Source organism: Micropterus dolomieu, linkage group LG21 (genome assembly GCF_021292245.1).
Source record: "Micropterus dolomieu isolate WLL.071019.BEF.003 ecotype Adirondacks linkage group LG21, ASM2129224v1, whole genome shotgun sequence".
Lineage (NCBI taxonomy): Eukaryota > Metazoa > Chordata > Actinopteri > Centrarchiformes > Centrarchidae > Micropterus > Micropterus dolomieu.
This window is the reverse complement of record NC_060170.1, coordinates 34726435-34754023: the sequence shown is the minus strand read 5'-3', so window position 1 is coordinate 34754023 and position 27589 is coordinate 34726435. Positions and strand designations below refer to the sequence as shown.

Here is a 27589-nt window from a genome sequence, read left to right as displayed (position 1 = left end):
CCAGAGTGCACTGCTGTGTGGGAAACATCAAATAAGAAAGTTCCGGGCCCAATGGTGGAAAGCAGAGCCAAAATAATAAATAAAGATAAAAATAAATAAATAATAAATTATTTTTTTTAAGTAATAAAAACAAACAATTAAAATAAACAATAAATAATTGGAGTCGGAGCTGATCGATGTTGAACAGCAGGTACTTTTAGAGAAATTACGAAAACGCAGAAACAAGAGAAGGTGTCGGAGGAGACGGTCTGTGCGACCACCGAACCGGTTAAGGCAGAGGTAGAGGGACGAGCAGGAAATGCAGCCGACCAATCACAGCTCTAGTGGTCTGTGTCGCCGCCACGTGTAGTTACATTAGCGTCAGGCTCTGGCGTAGATTCGACATAGGAGTATAAACTGGCCTTTACTCAGAACTTAGAATATCAGAATGAGTGGAAACTGGTGGAAAGTACATTTACTCAAGTACTGTACTATGTGAGGTACTTGCATTTTATGCTACGTACATGTGTCTTGTACTTCTTATAGTAGTTGTTTTGCAGAATACTTTTACTTGAGTATATTTGTAGTAGTGAAACACTGACAGGGAACATTTTACTGCAACGTGGGTAATTTTACTTTCATACTGTAAGTACATTTAGCTGATAATACTCATGTACTTTTACTGAGGTAAGGTTTTGAATGCAGGCTTTTCTTCATAGTGGAGTATTTTCACAGTGTGGTATTAGTACTTTTAGTGATGTAACGTCTGCATCTGTCTTCCAGCTGCGGAGATGGCGAGCTGCGTGCGGTCCGGCGACTGCGAGGCGGGTCTGTGCTGCGTCCGGTACCTGACCAGTAAACGGTGCCAGAGGATCCCGGTGGAGGGCGAGGCCTGTCTGCTGCGGGGCTCCAGCAAGCTCAAGAGGAAGCTGGGCCGCTGCGACTGCGACGCGGGGCTGTTCTGCGCCGCCATCAGCCGGGCGGAGTCGGGCAAACCCAAGGGCCAGGGTGTGTGTCGGCCCCACCAGGGACAGGGACAGAGGAAAACAAGGCATTCTGGGAAGAAGAGGAGGACGGCGGAGAGAAGCTGCTGATGGATTCATCACAAACTCTGTAGCGTTAGTGCAGTTTGTAGTCCTGCTGAGTCCTCCGGCGGCCATGTTTGAAGGCTGGTCCCTGGCTTCCTTGACGGTCTGTTGTTGTCTCCCCTGAGAGATGGACTTTGTACTCCAGGAGAGCGCATCAGTGGTTCCCAAACTGAGGTCCGGGGCCCTTTGTAGAAGTATCCACTCCATCACTGTAATTTTAGTAAATAAAAGTCACTAGAGTATATTAAAATAAAAAGACTGTCGTGGATCATTAAATCTCCGTACTTCTGTCTCTATATTGTAAAGCTTTGCACAAAGATCGTCCGGAGTTTTTGATTTGTGTGTCCTTCTCATTCTGACACAAATTCATCACACGAGTCAGGCACCAAATATCTCTTCAGCCGATACTTCACCTGAAGGAGAAACCAATAAATACTGGAACATCAAATACAAAGTGTAGTGTTAGTTTAATATTAATATATGTACAGGTCCCTCATTATTTGGATAGTCTGCCTACAGATATTTAAACAGTTGATTAGTTGAGATTCAACAGTTTAACCGTTTCACAAATACAGCCGTGATATGACACCACTGTGGTTAAGGTCTGATTGGGCTAATGTTCATTATGATTTCAGAAAACAGTACAGCTCAGCACAAGTAGGCAACAGTATAAACTCCAGTCGGACTAAACAGCCGTTCAATTTCGTAAAATCGTTCATTAAATTATTGTGCAAGAAACCTGCTCTGCATGGTGGTCAGTCTGTGATGTGTTAATGCTCAGTATAATCATAAACTTTCAGGCAGAACAACGAGTTCAACGTGTCAGAAGTTTGCTGATTGGGTCGTCACTTTGTGCTGTGAAGGGGCTCAGATGAGGGTGTGACGACACACTCGGGTCACCAGAACAAGACGAGAAGATATTTGAACAGTTGTTTGAGTAAATATTTGATGCTGACATATATCAGTGGGGGGGTCCTCCCCCACAAGACTTTGAGCTTTAAACACTTAATTCTGCACCAACATATGGAGGAAATGTCTTTATTTCTATGAAGGGAAACAAAATTAAGGTGGCAGGTGACAAATCAGAATATAAAAACATAACAGAATATAATGTAGTGATCGGCTTTGGATTTGTTTCTTCTATATTTCAGTTGCATCGCAGGTTTTCTTATTGTTTCATTTGTTATTCAACTGTTTTTCAGAATATTTTTAACTAAAGCGTTCAAAAAGTGACATTCAGACTCGTCCCCAGTGAAAAAGACACCTGTCTGTCAATGCTTTTAAATGTCCCGCCCCATCCAGGCTGCGATTGGTCGGTTTACCAAAACTGGCTGCAGACAGAGATCAGCAGGCAGGTGAGCGTCACGTGGCGCCCAGAGAACCAGGGGCGAGCTCAAAACGTTTTGCACCGGGTTGCAACGTTTTCTGATTGAACATGTTTCCTTGCAACGTTCTGCAGCGGGTTTCGAGGTGTGTTTGCTCCCGTCTGGTGGGCGTGTCTCAGGTGTTACCCAATTAGCTGCGACAAGTTTGTAAGGCAGGAAAACGCTTGCGTTCACAGCAGGGTGTTCAGGGAACCATTCACGTTCACTCTGCCTGTTTTACGTGTAACGTCCACTTGACGGCGCACTAGAACAAATGAAGCGCCACGAAGCTTCATCTCGCCATCACTAGTTTTTATTTATGTAAAAAGAGAAACGTGACAATTAAAAATATAAGACAACGGAAAACTTGGCCACAAACAAACTGTGTCAACAAGTTATTAAAGTTACTGACGGGTGCAAACTTAGCGGTCATTTAATCATCGGTAGGGTGAATTCAGGTTGAGTGGGACACTTGAGCTTATGGGTACTGTACAGGGTTAATTTTGTAAGTCAATCACAACAATTGTTATTGTGTTGTTGTTGAATGTCTTTTGGTTATGAAACAGAGGTTGTGATTGGACAAGTGGAGGGAAGAGAGAATGGCAGTGGACGTTGAGGAATATAAAGGACAGGAACCTACGCAGGGCATGAACACCCTGAAACTGACTACAAAGGCATCAGGTAACTAACTTACATTAATAAACTGAAGACATTTTGCCTTTAGGCTACGGTTGGACAATAAAACAATAACAATAATTATCAAAATATAATTTCTTTTCAATAACAATATGACAAATGTTCAATAAATGTTTGATTGAATTCCCTTAAATCAAACACATATTAGGACTTATTTTTTGTATTAAGATGTTTATTTTGTAGAGGAAAAGGGGCCGAAAAAGGCTTTTACTTAATTTTACTCGCGCATATTTGTTGATTTTATCACAATTGTTTTGAATGTTCTACCTCAAATTTGTGAAGTGATCCGCTGTGCCACAAAAAAAATCAGCCTTTAAACCCAAAAGAAATAACGATTTGATATTTTTTGTGATAATTATCGATATCGGAAGATATGAAACTTTTTATCGTGACAACATTTTTGTCCAGCCCTACTTTAGACTACTCACAAACATGATTATATCTCTTTGAGTTACTGTGCACTAACACATTATATATGCTGTTAAATGTTAATATAATATTAAAATGCCTAATAATATGTTATTAAATGCTGTAAAAAGTATTTCTCACGTGTTTAATATTTAATTTTAACTTTAAATAATATAGAGTCCCACTTTATCTAACAAAGTGTCCCACTCAAACTGATTGCTTCCAGTTTGCTGAAGAGGGTGACAGATGATGTTTAAAGATAAACAATTTGATAATAAATAAATAAATTTCACAACAACCTATTTAAAGAAAATACATACAATTTTAATACATTCTAACTGATTTAGGTTGTTTAAAACAGGAGTAACACAAATACTGCTTGGGTCATGGGTTTCATACACTTTCTGTAATAAAACACCTACTAATCTAAACCAGTCAAACATTCATCAATCTTCCACCTCTCAAGGACCTGCAGGACTCTGAGGCGAGCAACAAACAGTTTTAGACATTCCCTCGGACCCCCACGCCTTTACAGTACACACTGCCAATATTCTGACATTTTCTTTATGATTCCTTTATCATTTTTACATCTAGTCAATTTTTTACTTTATGTTTATTTAAGTCGCCACAGAAGATTTCTTGTTAACCTGCGTGACAATAAAACTGTTTCTGATTCTACAAGCAAAATTTCTATCAGATGGGGGCCCCTGGGACAAAATCTTAACAAACGAGGGTCTGTGGTCTAAAATGTGTCAGTTTAGACGTCCTTGACGCGAAAAAGTTTGAGAACCACCGGTATAGATAACGTGAATTCGTCTATTGTAACAAGAGAAAGAAACCGACAAGCAAGGGCTTGTCCCTTTGTGTTGGAGTAGTGGGGACACGAGGGCCCAGGTCGGGCGTGTGAAGATACAGTTAGCTCACGAGACGTGGAGAGGCGCCATACTGCTGTCACCACATGTGATGCTGTTTTTACACTATTTTATATAAATTATCAATGCTGAAATGTCGAGCATTAAACACTTAATTTCCTGCATTCTGGTGAATTTTCTGCATTTTCTTTCCTGCATCAATTTATAGTGGAAATGTTTTATTTATGTAAAGGGAAACGCAGCAATCAGGTGAAAATCTATAAATATAACAGAATCTGAGCCAGCGCAGCTCTCAGTCATTGTGTGCTGCTTTCAGATCTGTTTCTCCTGTAGATCAACTCTTCTCTCCTGACATCACCCTGCAGAGTCATGATTTAGTCCACAGGGAGAGAACAGACTGACTGGTGCTGCACGTTATGGCGTCATTTTATAATCAGTAGCTTGTTTTATCTTACTTAAACAAATAAGTAACTGCAAATAAACCTTCATTTGTTGTTTAACATTTCTTGTTGCAAGCTATTTTCAAAGCATATTTAACACACGCTTTCAGAAAGTGATGGGGACAGTTCCCCAGAGTACATGACGCAGAGACACGTTTCAGGGGCAGCGTATTCTGACTAATATCACCTATCAAATAAAGCTCCCACTACAGAATCATTTTATGTTGCACCACTACTCACTCCACGTGTCAGCATGTTGAAGTATTATATTATGCCATCTTTATTTAAGATATCAGGGGCAGCGTATTCTGATAGACTAATAATGATTTCATTTTGATGTTACTGACGATCAGCCACTTTCTCGACGGCATTCACAACAGCAAGGTTGCACAGATTTATTGGCGTGGAAACAAACCACGCTTGTGGGTCATACGCATGCGCAGAACCCCTAAGTAGCACATCTCAATAGGTAGCATAAATCGACAGAACACCGGTACCCCGACATTTTACTCTTACCGGGACATTTTCTTGGGTACCGGGACTTCGCCCAAGCTGCCGGTGTAACACCACAATCTGTGACCCATCAGATTCTGTGACTACACCCAAACGATGATGTTTGACGATGATGATGATGAAGTACTTTTGACCCAACCAAGTACTTTTGGTGCCTAAACCCAACCAAGCTGCAGCCGCTTCACATCGTCAACAAAGCCTCTGGCGCTTAACTTCCCATTTGGGTCACAGAATCTGATAGGTCACACATTTTGGTGTCACACCTGTCCTCTTCATATCAGGTTCTCTGGGCGCCACGTGACGCTCACCTGTTCCTGTTCTCACCGTTCTCACCTGCCCGGAGGAGAGAAGCTCGGTGCCTTTCAAGCAGCCGCGTGCAGACAGAAGCTCGTCAATGTCAGTTTTGGTGAACCGACCAATCACAGCCTGGATGGGGCGGGACATTTAAAAGCATTGACAGACAGGTGTCTTTTTCACCGGGGACGCTGGGGACGAGTCTGAATGTCACTTTTTGAACGCTTTAGTTAAAAATGTTCTGAAAAACAGTTGAATAACAAATGAAAAAATAAGAACACCTGCGATGCAACTGAAATATAGAAGAAACAAATCCAAAGCTGATCACTACATTATATTCTGTTATGTTTTTATATTCTGAATTGTCACCTGCCACCTTAATTTTGTTTCCCTTCATAGAAATAAAGACATTTCCTCCATATGTTGGTGCAGAATTAAGTGTTTAAAGCTCAAAGTCTTGTGGGGGAGGACCCCCCCACTGATATATGTCAGCATCAAATATTTACTCAAACAACTGTTCAAATATCTTCTCGTCTTGTTCTGGTGACCCGAGTGTGTCGTCACACCCTCATCTGAGCCCCTTCACAGCACAAAGTGACGCCCCAATCAGCAAACTTCTGACACGTTGAACTCGTTGTTCTGCCTGAAAGTTTATGATTATACTGAGCATTAACACATCACAGACTGACCACCATGCAGAGCAGGTTTTGTGTTTACCGTCCGTACAATAACGGGTAACATACAGGGTTTATTGTCTGTAACATCATAGTCCAAAACTCTGATCCGATAAGACATGCACAATAATTTAATGAATGACAGGCAGGCAGACTATCCAAATAAAGAGTGACCTGTAAATATATTAATATTATACTAACATTTTACTTTCTCACCTTGAGGGTGAGGATAGTGTGCAGGGAGGGGGGGTACTGGCACCTATTTTTTTCCACTTCAAGCACTGATTTTATGTAAGCACACCGTGAGCAACGTACAATCCAGAGTGAAATTCCTCACATGTGTACACATACCTGGCAATAAAGCTGATTGTGATTACATCAGGCTTTCCTGCACGAGCTCTCCATCGGACAGCAAGCCCCGCCCAGTGTTAAGCAACCGGTCGAGACCAGTGGCAGCATCACAGCGGGATACAATTCTGGTCGGAATTGGGAAATGTCGGAGTTGAAATATCCGACCTCAGAGCGTTTCAGGTGCATGGTGCTAAATGTAATGAAGAAACATGCCTGTGACAAACTTGGGTTTCTTTGGCAAGTTTATGCACAGTTAATTAAAAGGATGGCCATCTTATACATACATCAACAAATGCTGTGAGACAGTTTTGAAAAAGAAACACAGGGAATCCCCAGATGTAGCTTTAAAACACGGTGGGCTGACAGAACTTACAGGGAACAGTCGCTGTTGCTGCTGATTCTACTGGAGGTGATATGTGACTAGAGATATTATCACAAACATAGGAGATCTATTAGCTGATGAAACAAATATGAGACCATGACAAGATGTAAAGAGACGGAGGGAGATGCACAGAGAGAGGAAATAAGATACCAGGTTCAAAAAAGTGTGGGAAATAATCTGAGAAGGAAACAATACTGGGAGAAAGGACGAGGTCGGCCAAGGCAGGTGTAAGAGACAAATCTATAGTGTGTGTTTATCGGCAATATTGTGATGATTTTATATATTGCATTGTCAATCTGAGATATATTTGGATTTTGATTGACTATCTGTCTAATCATATATCTAAAAAGATGTGTTCATTCTGTTGGCCCATAATATACCCTCACTTTAACATTTCATACCTTTATCTGAAATCTATATAGGGCCATTTCTTCTTCACTCTGTCCTTTGATGTCAGGAATATTATTTATTTTATATTGACACTGACATTACATGTATTTCCAGTTATTTAGTTCATATAAAAGGTTAAATCTATTCAAATAGTGTTGTTTTAATGATAGTTTTAAAAAGGGCTGATAATAAGTAGGATATAATTCGGAGGAATAAGTATTAAATTGTTTTACCAATGTTTTTTATTAAGTTACTATAATAATCCCAGTTCAAGTGAAAGGTGTTCAGTCAAATTACATAAAAATACCAGACCTCGCGACGCCCGTGAAACTTTTCTCCCTCAAACTTTCTTGTAAAATACATCCAACAAGCACATGGCGGCAAACCCCTCCTACCGGCGGGATCGCAGGTGTCCTGCAGTCACAGCTGCTGAATCACTAACGGTGTCAGAAGGGGAGGGCTCGTCACAGGTGAGAGGTCATAATGTGTGTCATTTTATTTGCTGCAAAATTATTAATAGTTTGATTCAGCAGGCCTTCACAAATTTAAAATTAAATTTGTCGTTGACAAAAGGGCACTTTGGGCATCAAAGGGGAGGAGCTTAAGTCCCCCCGCTTCACGTCTGGGCATTTAACGTTTTCAGAGTAACTTTTGGGCAGACCTGATAACATGGACAAAATATTTCTACATCAATTTACATGCAGAACAAGTTTTACTATTTGACACTAGTGGGCATCATTTTCATTTTATTCTTTACTTGTGAGACGTCATTTGGCTCTTACGCGTGAAGGTACACATACACTGCCTCCGATTGGCAGTCAGGTTTAGCCATCAGGCGTGACGATTGGTTTGGCATATGCAGCCGTGAAGTTGCAATGCTCACGCTATAGTGTATTCTCACTTTTTACTTTTAAGTATTATCAGGAAAACACATGATTTTATTTTCAATGTAGTACTCTTACTTGTTAAAGTATTTTCACAGTGGTATAACTACTCTGATGGGCTGTACAAATGAAGACACGTGTTTTAATTGTCAAGGCAACTTTTATTTTCTTATTCATTTTTTTGACTTAACAAAAAACTGTTGGGACTTTGTGGAAAAAGAAACGTTAATGCAAAAGAAACTTTTGAAAAGGCAAAGTCACAAATGCAGCAACATGATCTCAACAAGAACAGAATAAAAAAACCAAAAGGAGGGACGGGGGGGGGCAGCTGAATCTCCATCAATAGGAATGTTGAATAACGGCGGTGGGGGGGGGGCTGAGAGAGGGTTAAGTGCTGGCGCTCAGAGCTGCCCACAGTCGGCGATGGCGACCTTGGAGCTGGTTTTGCCGCTCTGGGAGCCGTAGGACTCCATCTTCCTCACCACGTCCATCCCTTCGATCACCTTCCCGAATACAACGTGCTTCCCGTCGAGCCTGCGGGAGACACGTCGTTAAGACAACAGACTGAAAGCTGCACATGCAGCCAGGTGTTGAAAATAAATCCCACATATTTCCCCTTAATACTTTATGATCAATGTTTAACAGCTGTGAGAGGGTGTCCGGGAAGACGAGCTGTTCGATGGCTAAATATTCAGAAACTAACAAGATACTGGAATTCCAACCTCCAATGCACGCAGATTTAATTAAAATTCTTAATCTCACAGGTGTTAAATCTTTAAGTGTGGCCCCTGTCTGAGATTTATTGAAAAACAAAAGTTATGGACAGAAATGATCCATAACTCCTCCGCCTGAATCAGCTCTCCACCTGGGAGAACTTGAGGCTTTGACATGACAGCCGTTTAAGGAAAACCTCCTGACCTCCATTCCCTTTTCTATGAGACGAGTCGAGGCGGAGCCGACGCTGCACTTCACGCCACCTTAAACATGCTGCCTAGTAAAACCAGTATTAACACGTTTTCAGAATTTTGGCATCGACTCTGTACCGAAGTATCGGGTCTCGTGACATCGCCATGTGGAAATTAAACATGAGCGTTTTGTTGACTCAAGTGCACTCCGCTGCAGGACGGGCGCACTGACATCAGAGAAACAGCGTTGTTTTAAAACAGACTTGCAAAAACCAAACACTCTATTGAGAACATCGGTTATGATAAACCAATCAGAGCCTGGACACCGATCAGGCAGGAAGCGCTTCTTGCAGAGAACGTCACATCTGAATACTTTGCTAAAGTTTGGTACCAGACTTCTTCATGCTATTATGGCACTAGTTAATAACACGATCTAAGACCCGTCGAGTCTCCTGCATCTTTAATGTTAACGCCATCCTCCAAGCTGCCCCCTCGCCACCAAATCCACTCAGTCAACTGAAATAAACTAAAATCAATTTTAATTATAGATCCATGCCCATATTCTGATTCCAGCTCCTCAAGTGTGAATTTTTCTGGTTTCTTTCCTTCGTTATGAAGAAGCTGAATGTATTTGGGTTGTGAACAAGTCAAGATATTTGAGAACTTCATGAGCGTTGGGAAACCCTGACATCGCTCATCATTTTCTCTTTTAACAGACTAAACTAAAACAATTGTGAAAAGGCAATTATGAAAAAAAAAAAAAAAAAAAAAAAATCAGTAGAGGCAGAACCCGATGTAGATTTTAAAACTGTTAAACTTTATTAGCACGCGCAGTGATGCCAACATGGCGACTAAGTTCGCGCTGACTTTGTCCTTCAATAAAAAACATGTAGTGACAAAGCAGCCACTCTTGACCTCTTGAGTCGAGAGCGGCAGGTTCAGCCGGCCAATCAGCAGCCAGACAGAAGTGACCATTGCTGATCAACTGACAGGAGATTTCTCCAGCCTCTCGTTAGTTTAGTTTGACTTCAGCCTTTATTAAAAATAAACGTCTTGTACGTAGATAAACAGGCTTCAGCTGCTTAGTGACACTCACCACGTTGTTTTGGCTGTGCAGATGAAGAACTGGGACCCGTTGGTGTTCGGTCCGGCGTTGGCCATGGACAGGATGCCGGGACCGGTGTGCTTCAGGGTGAAGTTCTCGTCAGCGAACTTGTTGCCGTAGATGGACTTTCCACCAGTTCCGTTGTGGTTGGTGAAGTCGCCGCCCTGCGTGATGAACAAACCAGTTAGCACAGATAGTTAACCAACGCTTTCAGGCCCATTTTAAAAGGATGAAAAAAAGAGCTAATTTATTTCTGCTATGACTGTAAACTGAATTATTTGGGTTGTGGACAAAACTGAAGACGCTGATTAAGATTTACCATTTTCTGAACCTAACTGTTGGAGAAAATCTACATATGAATCAATAAAAGCTAAAGCAAACGCATCCACAGCCCATCCTTAAACATGAACCCAACGCGGGCTGAACTTTGCTTCACGGCTGCGTCACCTGGCACATGAAGTCGGGGATGATGCGGTGGAAGATGGAGCCCTTGTAGCCGAAGCCCTTGTCGCCGGTGCACAGGGCGCGGAAGTTCTCAGCGGTCTTGGGGACCACGTCAGCGTCGAGCTGTGGAAACAGAAATACAGTCAGTCCAACAGGCTGTGAAATCTAGTGTTAGTTTTTAAGACTGAAAAGAAAAAAAAAAAAGAATGCATTTAAGGAGGAGGGTTCAAGCAGTGAAGTCATTACAAATCAGTGATTTAACATTTGGGCTTGTTGCCATTCAGGCCTTCAGCCAAAACCAGTGCAGTTAACCAGACGCTCTGCACTTTGTTCTGTGGAGCAGACGATTTTATAACTGCAGCATACAACTCCAGCTGCTTATCGTCCAACTGTAGAGTAGCATCGTTCCCCTGCAGAATAAAAGCCAAATCACAGCAGTGACGTCTCATCGTGCAACACTAGACACGTGCCAATTTAATGCGACTAAAGTACAATTACCTCAGCAGATCTGAGATTTAACTCCAGCATACGTTAGATTCTGCTTTACTTTCAAGTCAGATTTTACAACATTTGTGTAGTCGGATAGCTCCCGATAAACACATCAGGTTAGTGTGAGGCAAGGGCGCCGTGTCATGGTGAAACGCGAATGCAGCATTGCACCACACTGGATATCTGCATGCCGTGCAGTGACGCTACCATGCAAGTATGTTCAGATGGGGGGGGCTGCAGCAGACAGGCTGGTATGGAGGTGGGCGCTGCAGCTGATCCCAGAACAGCTTCCACCTGCTCAGCAGTAACACAAACCACACCTTTATAATTTATGAGCCGTCTGTTGCTCCAGCTGCCTCCAAAACGCTCAGGTTACATGTAGCATCACATGCTACACCCGGCCAGAGATTACAGACAAGCAGTAGCTGGTGGCTCAGAGGGTTTGGAGCTGTACGCCATTTACACTTTGGGTTCAGATTTAGAGTAGAAGCAGAGCCGCGTATCGGGAACGCCCATAATGGGGCACAGCTACTGCTGCTATGCACAAAATGGCTGGACGTGCTAGCTGGCATGCTAGCAGCATTTAGCTTGCAGCTGGATGCAGTAAAAACGAGCGGGTATTAATAGCCTGCGTGACAGTGGAGCCATAGTTACAATCCCTGTCTGATATCTCGCATCAACTTATTCATGGTGGGCTTCAGGCATGGCGGCTGCTTCGTCCGTCTCCCTACATCCGCATTCTTTATGCCCCCCCCACCCCCGGGAACTTTCCAGAACTGCAGTTAGCTTCGACCGCTAACAGGATTTATTTATCATTCTACGGACAGATTCCTCCAGCCGACACACATTTTAGGCATAAAATCCCCCCGAAAACACAACAAAACTGCGGTTTTCAGTAGTTTCCGCTGACAGCAGCGGGGGTTTCGCGGGCTCGCGTGAAGGCCGCTGAACGGTTTAACAAAGAACAGCGCGAGCGAGCTGCACCCTGCGCACGAACCGCTCTTTGTCTGCGCAGCCAACGTGCTCAGTGTGACTCATGATGGTCCGTTAGCATTAGCTCCGCCCGTTAGCCAGCGGCGGTAACACACTGCCCGGACAACGAGCCTCTTCACGACTCAAACACGGGCCGCGGGCCTTCTGTGAACCCCAACGTGACAAAAGTTAATGTTAGCTGCAGTTTAGCATTTCCCCTCCGACGTTACCGCGGGGTATTAAACGCGATATGCTTAACATTACCGTCAACTGACGTTATGCGATCAACTGTAACGCAAGTTAACGTAAATGCGTTGAAGAATATCAACCGCAACACGATGAACCTCCGTCTGTTTAAACGATAACGGCGGAAAGCTCCGCGCTGCTGGCTAGGAGCCACACACACGTGCACATGGTCCCTTCAAAACGGTCGTGCTCGTGACAGCTAGGCTAACGTTAACCAGCCCGGCTGCCAGCGATCACCCGCGGCTACGCTTCGCACATTACGGAGATCGGCTTACCTCCATCACGACCCGGCCGATGGATGCACCGTTAGCGGTGACGTCGAAGAAGACTCTGGGCTTGGCCATTTCAGCAGGCTGAACTGGAGACGGTGGACTGAACGGTTTTCCGGTGAGGAACGCGGGTTGCCACAAGGAACCGAAAAAGATGGAGGTCCGTGGATTAATTTTATATAACACGCCGGTGGGCGGCGTGAAATCGCGGCAAGCCAATGGGCAACGCGTGCGTGTTTAACTGACACACGCGTTAGCGAATCAGCAACCAGAACAGCCGAATCTAATTTCTCACTGGACGGACACATTTCACGGCGTGTTTGATTCAGATATCAGAGTGGACCGATTGGGCGGAGATTGGCTGCGTTCAGGCTTTGTCGAACGGCGCGAGACACACAACACCGCCCCGTTTGGTTGTCCCGGTTAGAGAAACTTAAAACTCAGGAGTAGCAGAGAAGCGCGCGCCATGGATCATTGACAGCATGGGCGTCCAATACGTGCAGCGCACGCGACCGGTGAACGTCAAGTTCCCGCAGTCAGCGCGCGTTCCCGCTGCTAGGGGGGAAAAAAATGTGGGTGCGCGTCCACGCGGTCAGGGCGCGGTCCGTCCGGTTCTCCGCAGAACGAAGGAACAAAGTTGATGGAAAATCAGACACGGGAAGTTCGTTGTTTGCTGGTTAAAACCGCATCAGACTCACATTTAAGTCACTTTACCGCCTTTTACCGTCAGAGCAGAGTTTATAAAAGATCTGAGACAAACAAGAAAGATTTCGTCTTTGAAATGGGAAACACGTGAACTCCGGGGTTTCCAAAGGTCACATTTTGTTATGTAATAGGATTGTGTTATTACTTTGTTTAGGAAAGCCGTTCAACCAGTTGTATTCTGCACAAACAGCAGCAGAAAGAAGGCTCAAAGCTAGCATAGCATTAGCAGGGCGAACATATAGGCCTTTCTAAATAAGTCACTTTAAAGTACATTTACACATTTGCCAGAACGAAACTTTTATCCAATGTGACTTACATTTGGGGAACAACAGACAAGCTACATAAAAGCTATTAGCATGTACGGGATCAATGGGGTACATAGAGTTTATGGGTCAATACCTGTAGGGGAAGAAGTAATGAAATAGTGCAAAGTAAAGTTGAAATCAGTTCAAACTGTAGACCTGTTATCATCACTAATCGCGTTTACTCGTTAACGCAAGCAGCTTCTCTATATGCCAACTATTTGTTTGGAGTGGGATTCTGTATTTGCTGAGGTCGATGCATTTTATGAGCAGGACTTCTTTGATATAACCCACTGCAGGGGTCGGAGGTCATCACTCTTTAATCCTCATCAATTTTGTTTAAAAACTTCAGCAGCCGCATTCACAATTTTAAAGTATGTATAGATGAAAAGCCAAGTCACTAATCATGTTCAGATCAGTGTGATCAGCATTCTTACCAACCTCCAGACACTGTAGCTTAAAACGGGAGGAAACAGAAACATAACTTGGCCTTGAGTCATAAACACTTCATTTCCTGCATTCTGATGAATACAAATGACATGAACACAAATTTATGGTGTCATTTTTTTTCTATGTAAATGGAAACACAAAATTCAGGCGGCATGTGAATTCAAAACATAAAATACCAGAATGCAGTATTCTAAGGCTTTCAAGCAGTCTGTATTTCTTTATTTCATTTATTCAGTCTTCCCTCGTCTTTGTGTCTCCGTTTGGGGAAGTAACATCTTTAAATGCGACTGTGGCTCCTTTTCACCTCAATGAGAAATTACTTCATTTTAGCGAGACATCATCATTTATGGGAGAACTGCAACTTTCTTGACTTAAATTATCTTTTAAACTGACAAACATCATAGGCACAATTCAAACAGGATAAAACAAGAAGTTGTCTCTCGCTGTTAACTATTCTCTCCTGAAATAAGGTCTTATAGGGGGATGCAGAAGGGAGGGAATATAGGCTCTCTATAGGCCAGAGGTCGCACGCCTCTAGGGCAACAAGGGTTAAGGGTCTTATCCACTGCGCCATCGATACCTCTATGAAAAGTGTATCACACTGCCAAATTTTTATTTAAGTCTGGGAGCGCTGAGGCCGGTAAATGACTGGGGATGAACGTGGGCGTTGATCGCCTCGGGAGCTGGTGAGGCTGACTAGCTAGAGCTAGATAGACCAAACGCAAATTAAAAACCTAAATGGTTAATTTCTCATTTAAAATAACCTCAACGCAGACAAAAATCTAGCTTGAGAACGGTCGTAACGCTTGTAGGCTGTTCACTTACGTTACAGAGCAAGAAGCTAACATAATGTCACCCGGGCTAAACAATGGATGGAATCATCTCTACAGTTAACTTGTTACGAAGGAGCACAACATTTCATAGAAATGACTATTTAACCAAAGGCCGTGTTCATGTGAGTTCAGAAAGTTTAACTTTGGTTAAGCTAACCTCAGGTTAAAGTTAAAGCTGCCCTTCTTCCTGTTTGCACTTAGTGTTTCTCAGCAGAACACACTCTGCATCACCGTCGGCTCACGTTACCTGGTGAGATTACCATGTTTAACCTGATCCGGACCAGATTAAGTTCCATCAGACACGCAGTTCGGACCAGCCTGCACGTTTTATTTCTACCTTTTTACCGACTCTGTGTTGAGGACCGTTCTAGGACATGTGGTATTTTGGGAGGCGGTTGTTCCTCTCAGGTTTCCGGTTGAGATGCAGATCCTGCAGAGAGGCGGCGGGTGGTGGCGGGGGTTTGCTATCGACCAGTGACCTTTAATGATGTTTGATGACCTCTGGTTGATGCTCACAGAGAGGCGGCGATGCACGCTGGCACCATGAAGGGAGATCCAACCCCCTCGCCCCCCCGAAGATGAATTAAAAGGAGCATCAATGCTGTAGTGGTGTCAGCTGGTCGGGATGAAACGGTCGGCTATGTGTTAAAGGGTCAGTTCACCCAAAGTATTAAAAAGTATAGTTTCTTATTGAACTCTGGTGCAGTGGTTTCCAACGCTTTGCATCAGATTTCACAATTAAATGTCTCGTTTCATCCAGACGACCGACCCAAAGATCTTCAGTTTACTGTCCCTGGCTTTTTAATCATTCAAACTAATTATTAAAATAATTGATTCACTTTCTGCTGCTTGATTAATCATCGCAGGGAATGAAAGGGGGGAGAGGACAGAGAGGAGAGGGAGGAGTCTTGTTTTTATATTCAGTTGATTCCAGTTGTGTGTTAAAAGTTTCCTCCTGCGTCTCGGCTCTCCTCTCAGATGCTCGCACTTTCCCACATTTCATCAGACGTACACGTGATTAAAAGCAGCACATGTTCTCCTCGGTGTGTCTTTCCAGTGTGTGTTTATTAAATTACAAAGGCTATTAATATTATTATTGTTATTAGCATCATTACTGAATCATACAGTGTGATCATGTACAGTTTTATTTTCACTGGGACATGGAGACACCACAACTGTCTGGACTCTAGTCACTTTACAACATACAGAATCATGAGGAGGAGGAGGAGCAGGATGAAGATGGCCTTTCATTATTACATATAAACAAACCGTGGCTGCGGTCGCAGAGCAGCCTGTTGAGGCATCAACGGAAACAGCTTTTATTTGGTCGTCTTCTTTCTTTGTTGCCTCGTAAAGTGGCCCTCGGGGGTGGGGAAGTGAGCTAAAACCCCACTGAAAGGCTCGACTGCAGGAGCGAAGACACCAGCGGCACTCTGGGTAGAAAGCACCAGAGCTCGGCTTAAAGGGACGCCGTTACAGAAACAGATTCGCTTACTGTAGCGAGCAGTTTTAACATTTATTCCGTAAAACGTACTAGTCGCTATTTAAAAGCTACTCGTACTTATTTATAAGTCACTAGTAACTATTTCCGTGTGACGTGAACAGTTTATTAGATATTAGTACTTATTTTTAGTTACTAGTGACTAATTATCACTTTTTCCTATTGAAACCTACGGGCTCTGCAGTTCAGATATCACCTTTTAATTAGTTACTAGTAACTATTTTACTAGTGCTTATTTTTAGTTTCTAGTAACTATTCCATTCTTAGTAGCAAAAACTAATACAAGCCATTTTACTAGCCATTAATAAATGACTAATAACCCCCAAAGTATCTTTTGGAATAGATACTAGTATGTGAATAATAGATACTTGTAAAATTGAAATAGTAACTAGATTGTAGAATTGTGATATGAACTGCAGAGCCCCGTAGATTTTAATGGCAAAAACTAAAACTAAAGTACTAGTCACTGGTAACTGTTCCATCAGTACTAATAAATAAGCACTAGTTAAGGAATAAATGTTATAACAGATTGCCACAGTTTACACTTTTAATATCCAGCGTCTCTTTTCTGATAAAATCTAGATGTGATTTCAAACCCTCTCGTTTACACTCAGCCACAGGAACAGAGGTGGTGAACAGACAGGTGATGCTATTTTAACCTGATATTTTACTTTATTTTAAAACCTCGTTTCTCTTTTGGACAGCACTTTGGATTTGCCCTGATGCTGAGAGGTTCCCTCAGTAAGATCACGTTCCTCCAGCTGACTGCAGTTTGCATCAGATCTTTGGACGGCAGCCATGCTGGAAAGCAGAATCCAACTAATCTGATTGATCAGGAAACAAATGTTCAAACATCAAACGGCAGCAAACAAAAATTATTATAATAATAATTATTAGTCAGGGGCAAGTCTGTACTATGACCATGAATCTTTTCCTGCCACGGGGTTCTACTCCAGAGAGCAGATCCACGTTTTTGCTCTCTGAAGAAGTCACATTGAACTCTGGGACACCGGGATGGACCTTTGTTTACATTTCACAGACTGAAAAGATGACATGGATTATCGAAATAGCTGCTAATTATCTTTCCGTTAATCAATCGCTGAATTAACTGATCGTTTCAGTTATAACAGAGTGACTCTGAAAGAGCGAGGGGTGGACTACTTTCACCGGACGGTACCAGCTCTACTCACCTCGGCTCTACTCGCCTTTTTTAGTTTTCCATTAAGGGAAAACGGTACCTGGTAGTTTTTTTTGGTTTCACCTCCTTTGAAAACACTGCAGACTGCTGATTGGTCACAGAGAATTGACAACAAAGCCCGTGTCTGAAATAAGCTAGCTAGCAGGCGGTGTGCCGCTAACGTTAGCTCGGTTTAGCTGCTCAGTTTCAGCTGCTGCAATTTCATGTTAGTGTTTCTTTGTCCCTTCCTCTGTGCTAGAGTGCTTTTAAGAACTTGATGACTTTATCCAGTTTGTTATTAAACTTGTTATGAACTTGAATCGTGCATCTCTCCATCATTCTCCAGCCATTTTGTGCAGCGTCCCTATGAAGACCAGCTACATTGAGAAGGCGCTATATATATCTGCAATGGAAAGCAGTGGACGGGGAACCAAAGCGGGTGGAGGCGAGCTGGTACCATCCGGTGGAAAAGGGGCTTTACTGACTTTTAACTCGAGTTGTTGTTCTATTAAAAATATAACAGCATAATCTCATACACACATGAAGGAACAACATCAGAACATTAGCATGAACCTAATTTTCTGATTCCTCATCTGTGATTAAACTCACACTTCTTCTATGATTGAAGGACAGCAGAGTCACTAAAAGGGGTTCCACAGGGCTCAATAATTGGTCCACTTTTGTTTTCGTTTTATATAAATAACATCAGAAAATAAGAGACATTGTAAATTCCATTTTTATGCAGATGACACACTGATGTATTCTACTGCTCCCTCTGTCGACAGAGCATTTGAGAAGTTGTGATTTTAATATTTTACAGAGATCTCTTCTACAGCTTAAATTTGTCTTTAAATGCTAATAAAACTACTGTTATGTACTCAGTTTGTTTCGTCTTCTCCTGAAATACTGCGGCTGAGTGTAAACCCTTCATGTGTTCACCTTTGGGTCTTTCTGGGACATCTTTTCTTATGAACTCTCAACAGCTCCTTTTTTGCTAAACGCCGCCTTCAGTGTCTCCAAACGTCTCCGGGGAAAAACAAAAAGATCTCGTATGCTGCTTAAAAAGCTCATCTTCTACTTTTTACACCATCACATTTAAAAACATCATTTGGAGCAGAAATATTCTGGCTTTAAAAAAGGGACCCACACCGCCCAGTAACTACACATCAGCGTTAAGTCCTCGTCCCTGCAGAACCTCCACGATCAAAACAATTTATGGATTTTCTCTCTGCATTTTCATAGAAATGAACTGAAACTAAATGTTCGTCTGGAGGACGATCAAGGTAAAAACTGAGGAGTTGTTTGTGAAGCGCTCAGCAGTGACGTGTGTGTAGTTTAAAAGCGGCCGTGTGGTTGTCACTTTAAATCGTCTGTAACGGCGGCCTGAGAGCAGCGGGGGGGCATCGTCTCCGGCCGGGAATGAAGGATCAAGCATCAAAATACAGAGAATAAAAAAAAAAACAACAATAAAATAAAGTTACCGTCAAGTTCATAGTCAGACAACAAAGAGTTTTCAGATTTAAAAGTAGTTTTTTGTTTCGTTTCCTTCTTTTCGTCCGCGCCGTCCTGTGCAGACGGCGGCCGTGTTGGGCCGCCTGTCATGTTTGGCGGGGCGAGGAGAGAAATTGTTCTTATTTTACAGGAGAGTTTAAAGTTCTGGAGGCGTGAGTGTGTGTTTAATGTGTGTGTGTGTTCAGTTGTTCTCAAACAGCGACAGCAGGTCGTCGTTGTTGTTGTTCGGGAGGTCCGGAGGTCCGAGGTACGACAGCAACTCATCCGGGTTGGTCAACTCCGGAAGCAACTGCGGAGAGAAACAGGCGAGTTTCTGATCTGTATTGTAAAGCAGCTATTTATAATACTTAAAACACAGAACAGATCTGGGTTCTACTCACGTCCAGAGACGGTTCTGGGACATCCGCCGCCCCGCCGAGGCTGAAAGAGCTGTCGCCTTGGAGACGGGGATTCTGGTTGCTTCGCTGCATCACCTGGTTGCCGCCACCCAGCTGGGAGTTACCGTGGAGACCCTGTGACTGCTGCTGTGAGAGAGGAGCACCATGGGAAGTGGAGTCCAGGCGGCCCGAGACTGACATCTGAGAAAAGGGAGGGGAGAGGAGGTGAGGAAGGAGAGAGGAGATAGGAAATGAGTAGAGAAAAGGAAGGATGGAGGAGAGAGGGGGAGGAGATATTAAAAAGGAAGGAGGGAAGCAGAGTGGAGGAAGGAAGGATGGAGGAGAGAAGGGGAGGGGATGAGACAGGAAATGAGCAGAGGACAGGAAGGGGAGGACATATTAGAAAGGAAGGAGAGGAGAGAGGGTAGGAGGGGAGAAGATAGGAAGGGAGGAGAGGAAGGAGAGAGGAAATGAGCAGAGGAAAGGAAGGGGAGGAGATATTAGAAAGGAAGGAGAGGAGAGAGGGGAGGAGGGGAGAAGACAGAAAAGGAGGAGAGGAAGGAGAGAGGAAATGAGCAGAGGAAAGGAAGGAGGGATGAGAGGAGTAAAGGAGAGAGGAAAGGAAGGAGGGATAAAGGAGGGGAGGAGATATTAGAAAGGAAGGAGAGGGGAGGAGGGGAGGAGATAGAAAGGGAGGAGAGAGGAAATGAGTAGAGGAAAGGAAGAAGGGATGGGAGGAGGGAACGAGAGAGGGGGTTAGGAAGGAAGGAGGGAAGGAAACAGAGGCACACTTCTGTTCTTCCTCACAGAAGATGAGGATGAAGACGGCGTGTTACTGTACCTGTCCGGCCAGCGGGTGAGGCGGAGGTTTGTCGGGGGTGAGGAGGGCACTGGAGAGCTCGGACTGGTAGGAGAGAGGAGGAGGACCGGGGGAGGAGAAGTCCCCCCCGCCCGCCGGAGTCCCAGGACCGCTGAAGTCTGAGAACCCAGCGGACTGACTGGGATAGGACGGCGCTGAGGAGGAGACACACGATCAATACACCTGCTCTCACTTCCTGTTTACACCTCCAGCAGAGCCTCCATGGGTCACCGCTGGTTTCACCTCCTTTCTACGCTGCGTTCCAACTTGTTATGCAAATGATATTTTACACTGACTTTAGTTGAAGCAAATGACCGTCAGTATAAATTTCAAGTGGGGGGGGGCAAAAATATCTCGTCACGATTCATTTTCCTGTTGGTTTGTGAGAGAGAAAAATAACAGTATTTTATTAATCATATACAATAAAGCCTAACGATTAATTCAAAAAACTGATTCATTTTAACATTTTAATATTTTAATATTTTAATATAGATTTTGTGATTTGATTTTCCAAAAGAACAAACACAAAGACAGGGAGGGGCTTGTTGCAGATATTGATTGCCGTTTACAGCAGCCAATAGCCTGAATGTGCGTTAAGGAGAGAGGAGAAGGAGAAAGAAAGGAGGAACGGAGAGGAAGGAAGGAGAGAGGAGAGGAAGGGAGAAAGGAGGATATGAGAGGAAGGAGAGGAAGAGAAAAATGAACGGAGGAAGGAAGGAGGAGAGAAGGGAAGGAGAGGGAGAAAGAAAAGAGGAAAAGAGGAATGAGGAGAGAAAAGAGAGGAAGGTAGGAAAGAGAGCAAAGAAAGGAAGGAAGGAGGAGAGGAAGAATTTCTTTGTCTCCTCGAGAAAGGAGGCTTGGGGGAGAAGCTAGGAGAGAGGAAACACCGGTGTCTCCTTTGCAGATCAGATTTGGCCGTGTGACGTTTAAACACTCGGTGGCGTTAAAATGGCCGCCGCGAAGAAAGAACGTCTCATTCCGTTAAACGCCTGCTGCCTCGAGTCTCCTCCTCGGGTGGGAGGAATGAGAAGGGCCTAAACACACCGCCACAGACGCCATGTTTGTTTACACTCTTGTTCCAGGAAGTCGGTCCCTAGCACCTCCTTCCTGATGACATCACGTAGGCTGTGAAAGACGGCAGGCTGCGATTGGTCGGGAACTAACTGTCATAATCATTAAAACGCTCGGCTCCGCCCTGCGTACCTGGTCCGGGGTAGTCTGGTGTGTGGTTGCTGCCGCCCCCCGCAGACATGGAGGAGTAGGACATCGGGGAGGAGGAGGCCGCGGAGGGGGCGGGGCCTAGGGACGCGATCATCTCCATGACACTGGGCAGGACCATGTGACTGGGGCTGAGCGTCCGGCAGCGCTTCAACACCGGCCCGTCGGACTCCTCCTTCACGTGGATGTCCGGCTTCACAGGAACCGGCTTCCAGCTGCACACCGGGTCGATGGTGATCTCCTCGTACTCCGAGCTGAGGGGGAGGAACCACCAGACCATTACACACAAAGTCTGCGTACTGAGTGTTGTCCTCAGCTGGATCTGAACCAGTAGCTAGCAGCGGCTGCCGTTAGCAGCAGTTAGCGGCTAAAGTAACTGCTAACAACGTATGTCGGCAAAAGTGGAGGCAGAGCGGCCGGAGAACTGTGATCCAGCGTCAGTAAAACCAGAGAATAAAGTTATAAATAAATATATTTAGGTGTGAAATATTAGCAGCAGATTCTAATTCTGGCACATCATACATTTATTTATGTGTTATTAGTGTGTCTCGTCCCTGTTACATAAACCTGAAATTAAATGAAAAATATTGTATAATTATGTGTTTGTGTACAGTAATCAGTGAGACCTTGATTCAGTGCTGTGCAGCTAGGCCCCGCCCCATTGCTGTGCTCGCGGAGGTTGGCCAATCAGAAGTAGGCTTTCAGGGAGGGGCTGGGGCCTTAAAGAGACAGGAGCTAAAACTCAGGCTGTATTGGAAACCGCCTCCCACATACTACTGGCAAGTATGTAGTATGTAGTACTGCAGTATGAAACGGTTAAATTGATTTATTTTGCAGTATGCCAGGCCAGGCTTAGCCAGTTTTCAAAATCGGAACAATAGGAGGAACATAAATGGACTAAGTAAAACTTCTTTTTTTAAAATCTTATGTAAGAAGAACGAGGCTGCAGCTGATCTGTAGCATCAATAAGATTTATATAAAATAAAAGCCAATAAAAAGCAAGCAATGTAATGTTTATTTAGAATAACGATAATAATAAAGCAGTAGTATTTTGATTTTTTTGATTACTACATACTATGTTAAGGTCAAATCAGTGCGAACCGGATGAGAACAGTAACATTTATCCATTTAGCTTTTATCCAAACCGACTTAGAATTGCAATACACGCCTCTGGAGCAACGAGGGGTTAAGAGTCTTGCTCAGGGACACACTGGTGTCTCAAAGTGGATTCGAACACGGGTCTCTCACACCAAAGGCATGTGTGTTATCCACTGTACCACCACCCACAAGGCGCACCATGTGGACCAACAGCAGAAAATCAAGCGGTTCTTACTTCTGAACGTAGATGAGGATCCCCAGCATGTACTGATCCACCTCCAGACCTTCCAGCAGGGCTGTTTTACTGCACACACACACACACACACACAGAGGTTACAGAGGAGACAGGAAGTGTGTATACAGTTTGTGTGTTCGTGTGTTTGAGACCTACTTGCACACAGGGCATCTCCATGTTCCTCTCTCACAGTTGAGCTGCAGGTACGACTCCAGGTCAAAGCACTGCGGACAGACAGAAGTCCATCAGTTTGGTCTACACAACAAAACAGTTCTCTCTTCTGCAGCTGCTGAGGAGACAATCTGTTTACAGCGGCACGCACATGCCTGGTGTACGTGAACGGTCACATGATGTGTGTTTTCAGACGGAGGTCGGTTTTAAAACAAAAACGTAGCAGTGTGGATGTAGCCATCGTCTGTGTGGATGAGCTGAAGAACGTCAGCATGTTTCAGCAAACTTTCCATCAACAGACTGTCAAACCAAACTATCATATACAAAACAAGACAGCGAGTCACATGTCAGCGTTTGACACATCCTGGCAGCTCGAGCTCTCTGACCTGTATGTGTCTGCAGTCGTGACCTCTGGCGGGCAGCTGGATGCGGCGGAAAGTGATGGGGCATTTCAACGAGACCCTGATGGCGGTCTGCTCCACGCCGTCCTCTCCGTTTAACCCGGGGGTCCCGGGGATGGAGCCGCTGCTGAAGTTCCTCTTTACTGAGACACAGATGAATTTAACAAAATGAACAACAGACATTTAAAGCAAACTGAATGTTTTGTGTTGACGTTTTCCACTAAGCGAACAGCTGTGACGCTCTTATTGTGAAACAGCCCCAGCTTCCTGTAGCCTTATTCTGAAGACATGGCTGCTTTATTTTGGTGATTCTTCTGTCGCCAACTCAGTTTGATCCTGCAGACTGGACTTTACACTCCACATGTGAAGTCAGTTTTGTTTTTAAAACACATTTAACACATTTTTCGTCCATCATTTATTTTTGTAGGTTTGTTTCCAGGCTGCATGTGTCAGACGTCCTGACTTTAATGTTAATAATAAAATAACTCACTCTTAGTGACACAGTGCTCCGCAGGCAGCAGCCTCTTCTTCATCAGACCCTGCAGCACCGAGCGGACCGACGGACGATGAACCAGCTGGAGGACAAACAGGTGAGACTGCAGGGAGAGAGAGAGAGAGAGACGCGTTAAAGCGAATCGCAACAGGAAGTTCACCTTTAGATCTACAGAATATGTCGAGCGTGCGTTCTTACGCAGCAGCAGGCGGTGACGGTGATCTGGATGGTGTTCCTGCCTGGTTGACAGACTTGCTTCAGGTACAAAGGTTTATGGGAGGTTTTGTTGTCGCCCCGCTCGATGGTGAGAGGAGTGGCGTTCACACTCACCTGAGGAGGAGGAGGAGCAGGAGGAGGGCAGATAAATAAAAACCAGTGCAGACATAAGAAAAAAGATTTATATAAAGAGGACGCATGAAGGTCGGACCTGGACGGAGGCGGGCCAGTTGGTGTTCATCTGTCGGTCCTCGTGGTGGTAACACTTAAACTGGAGCTCCAGGTCCGGTCTGACAAACACAAACACACGTTATTGAGCTTTAAAACAAACCTGGAAACAGTTCTTCTTCCCCTGATCAGAGATTTTCAGCGAGCGTTTGTTGGCCGGCTGCTTTGTTAGTGTTTGATATTTACCTTCACGTCATAGTTCAACATTAAAAGTACTACTTTAAAAAACAGAGTAGGGAGGTAATTATTAGTAGCAGTTATTTTAACCCCAAACATGATCTTTTTCTTGCAGCTGAGATGCTTCAAAAGAGCTGGACGGTGTATCACAGTGGCTCCGAAATAATGATCTGACCCTGAACTGTGATAAGACAGTCGGTGCTTTTCAATAAAAAGAAAGGTCAATGAAACTTTCAGAATAAAGATTGATGAGGTTAGTTTCTCATCTTAAGTTTGACAGACATGTAAAAGAGACTGTCAGCACAGCAGATATTCTATGATATTTATCATAACTGTTTAGTGTCGGGCAAACCAAACTACAATTACACCCATTAGGTCATTTTATAAACAGGCGCTAAAAGTAATGGACCAGAAATCTGTCAGATGGCGCCGCTGCCTCATTCTACGGAAGCATAATATATTGAGTGGTGACAGTTTAGTAAATTTTTCAATTCTAACACTAATTTTTAAGTGTGTGAACAACATTGCACCAGAAATATTCTGTCAGCTAGTAGAGAAACAAAAGAGCAGAATAATAACTAGAGGCGCAGACATTGTTTGGAACGCTTTACCATCCGAAAATTAAAACATTGACTGAACTCAAGGTTTTTAATACACATTTAAAGCAATGGCTGAAACAACTCCGTGAACACTGACAGGATCCAACACGATGACATATGTGAGCATGCACACTTCTTATTTTGTGTTCTTGTGTTGTTAAATGTTTCTGTTTTATAGATTTCCACATCTACTTAGGCCCATATCTTATTTCATGTATGTATTTTAATGGTTGTAAATGTTCTATGCATTTGTCCCTGTCAAATAAACATTAAATAAAAAAACCTAACCAAACTGTGACATTAGAGTCAACATTACCCACTCGTTTTATTTTGAAAGTCTAACCGGATGTTGCATATTTATTCTTGCTAACTTGTCCGTGGAGCCCTACACGCACAAAAACAACGCTAAAGGGTACCCAGGGCGTAAAAAAGTGACGCCAAAGCGCCTTGACCAAGCATCCATATGCGACGCCGTGTGGTGAGAACTCACACAAAATGGTTTTGTGTGAGTCATGTTTCCACCAAGAGACTTTAAACTCAGACTGCACTCAGGAGTGTTACAGTTCGCCGCCGCGTGCGTGCTTTCACCTCATGATGAGCGTCTTGTAGACGGAGTCTCGCAGCTGGAAGACGTGGTTGCTGACGGCCAGGTTGTGCTCTAATCTGAAGGGCTCTAGGACCACGCCGTCACGCACGGGGAAGGTCAGCCGCAGGTCGTCGCTAGGGTTACCTGGTAACAGGAAGTCAACCAATGAGACTTGCCGCTGGCAGTACTACAGAGAAACATCCTCCTGTTTCCGCCGCAGGCCGGCGTTGTAACAGAGGCGTCTGAACATGTGTGAGTTTACCTGACGGAGGAGGGGGGGGCAGGCCGGCCATGTTGGGTTTGATGTCCGGCAGGAAGGAGGAGGGCGGCGGCTTGACGTCACTGCTGCCGGGGGACATGTAGGGCGGCGCCATGGAGCTGCTGGGGGTGATGGGAGGGGTCGGGTTTCCGGGTACAGGTGAGGAGGGGTAACCTGGTAACCCTCGCCCGGGCTGAGAGAGAGAGAGAGAGAGAGAGGAGACTTAATAAAATTACTGTTGTTGTTTGTTATTTTAATAATTTAATATATTATTTAATATTTAAATAAAACAACAACAACAACAACAACAACAACAGGTATTGTGTCAACAGAAACAAGTACATAGGGATCCACAGGAAGGGGCGGGGCTTAGGCTCTATATGATAGTCTTTATTAAGATGATGTGTAAAATATCTTCAGCTGAATATAAATGTAAATGTGGTGGAATAAAAAGTATTTCCTGCAGAGATGAGGTGGAGCAGAAGGAAAGTCTTACCCCAGACGGCTGGTTGAAGGAGTTGTAGACACCACCGGCGCCGCCTGCTGTCAGAGCGTTTAAACCTCCACCCTGACCGTTAAACTGCTCCTGCTGCACAAACACACAAACAACGACACACCTGTTAATGTTTAAATGAACAGGAATCATAGTTTGATGACGTTTTAACCAGAAGGACACGGTTCAGGCTTCGTGATGCTGACTGAGCGTAAACAGTCTGACCTTGTAGTACTGTCCAGAGGGGGGGTACTGAGGGAGGGGCATCTTATGGCTCTGGTAGGAGGGGGAGGAGCCGGAGCGTTGTGGGACCGGGCCTGGACCACCAGGACCTGCAGGGAAAGAGAAAGACCCTGAAATGCCGACTGACATACGTGTGGACTTAACCTGCTTTACAGTGACAGAAACTACAGAAACTCTCTTGACTGAGCCAGTTTCCCCCTGCGTCCAGTCTTTGTGCTAAGCCAGGCTAGCTGCTCCCCCTGCGTCCAGTCTTTGTGCTAAGCCAGGCTAGCTGCTCCCCCTGCGTCCAGTCTTTGTGCTAAGCCAGGCTAGCTGCTCCCCCTGCGTCCAGTCTTTGTGCTAAGCCAGGCTAGCTGTTCCCCCTGCGTCCAGTCTTTGTGCTAAGCCAGGCTAGCTGCTCCCCCTGCGTCCAGTCTTTGTGCTAAGCCAGGCTAGCTGCTCCCCCTGCGTCCAGTCTTTGTGCTAAGCCAGGCTAGCTGTTCCCCCTGCGTCCAGTCTTTGTGCTAAGCCAGGCTAGCAATTTCAGCTAGGCTAGCAGTTTTCTCCATGTGTCCAGTATATAAGCCTTACCTGGGTGGTACTGCATGTTGGGACCGCCGTACGGGCCGGGGCCGCCGTGTCCGCCGTGACCGCCATGACCGCCATGACCGCCTCCACCTGAACCAGGCATTGGACCGCCGGCGCCACCAGG

At 44.4% G+C, this 27589-nt stretch overlaps 2 protein-coding genes across 3 annotated transcripts in view; both read right to left on the bottom strand.

Moving 5' to 3' along the window:
* Nucleotides 1-8475: 8475 nt before the first annotated feature.
* Nucleotides 8476-12930, bottom strand: ppiaa (peptidylprolyl isomerase Aa (cyclophilin A)). Its single transcript, XM_046034855.1, has 4 exons — nucleotides 12772-12930; nucleotides 10793-10912; nucleotides 10337-10509; nucleotides 8476-8869 (listed from the first exon to the last, which is right to left on the bottom strand). Exons 1-4 carry the CDS (start codon nucleotides 12838-12840, stop codon nucleotides 8737-8739), a joined length of 495 nt encoding a protein of 164 aa, XP_045890811.1. The 5' UTR covers nucleotides 12841-12930; the 3' UTR covers nucleotides 8476-8736.
* A 3252-nt stretch (nucleotides 12931-16182) lies between these two features.
* Nucleotides 16183-27589, bottom strand: part of LOC123960174 (zinc finger MIZ domain-containing protein 2-like) — a 23682-nt gene continuing 12275 nt past the window's right edge. For both annotated transcript variants that reach the window (XM_046034771.1, XM_046034772.1), the window contains exons 7-21: nucleotides 27469-27589; nucleotides 26881-26987; nucleotides 26659-26751; nucleotides 26166-26355; nucleotides 25906-26047; nucleotides 24525-24603; nucleotides 24296-24427; nucleotides 24095-24200; nucleotides 23590-23747; nucleotides 23189-23256; nucleotides 23033-23101; nucleotides 21685-21953; nucleotides 20464-20636; nucleotides 19626-19823; nucleotides 16183-19534 (exon numbers count right to left, since the gene is read on the bottom strand). The exon at nucleotides 27469-27589 is cut by the window's right edge and continues 66 nt beyond it. In XM_046034771.1, the coding sequence (XP_045890727.1) occupies nucleotides 19427-19534; nucleotides 19626-19823; nucleotides 20464-20636; nucleotides 21685-21953; nucleotides 23033-23101; nucleotides 23189-23256; nucleotides 23590-23747; nucleotides 24095-24200; nucleotides 24296-24427; nucleotides 24525-24603; nucleotides 25906-26047; nucleotides 26166-26355; nucleotides 26659-26751; nucleotides 26881-26987; nucleotides 27469-27589 (2013 nt within the window). In that variant the 3' untranslated portion in view covers nucleotides 16183-19426. The remainder of the gene's footprint in view (nucleotides 19535-19625; nucleotides 19824-20463; nucleotides 20637-21684; nucleotides 21954-23032; nucleotides 23102-23188; nucleotides 23257-23589; nucleotides 23748-24094; nucleotides 24201-24295; nucleotides 24428-24524; nucleotides 24604-25905; nucleotides 26048-26165; nucleotides 26356-26658; nucleotides 26752-26880; nucleotides 26988-27468) is intronic.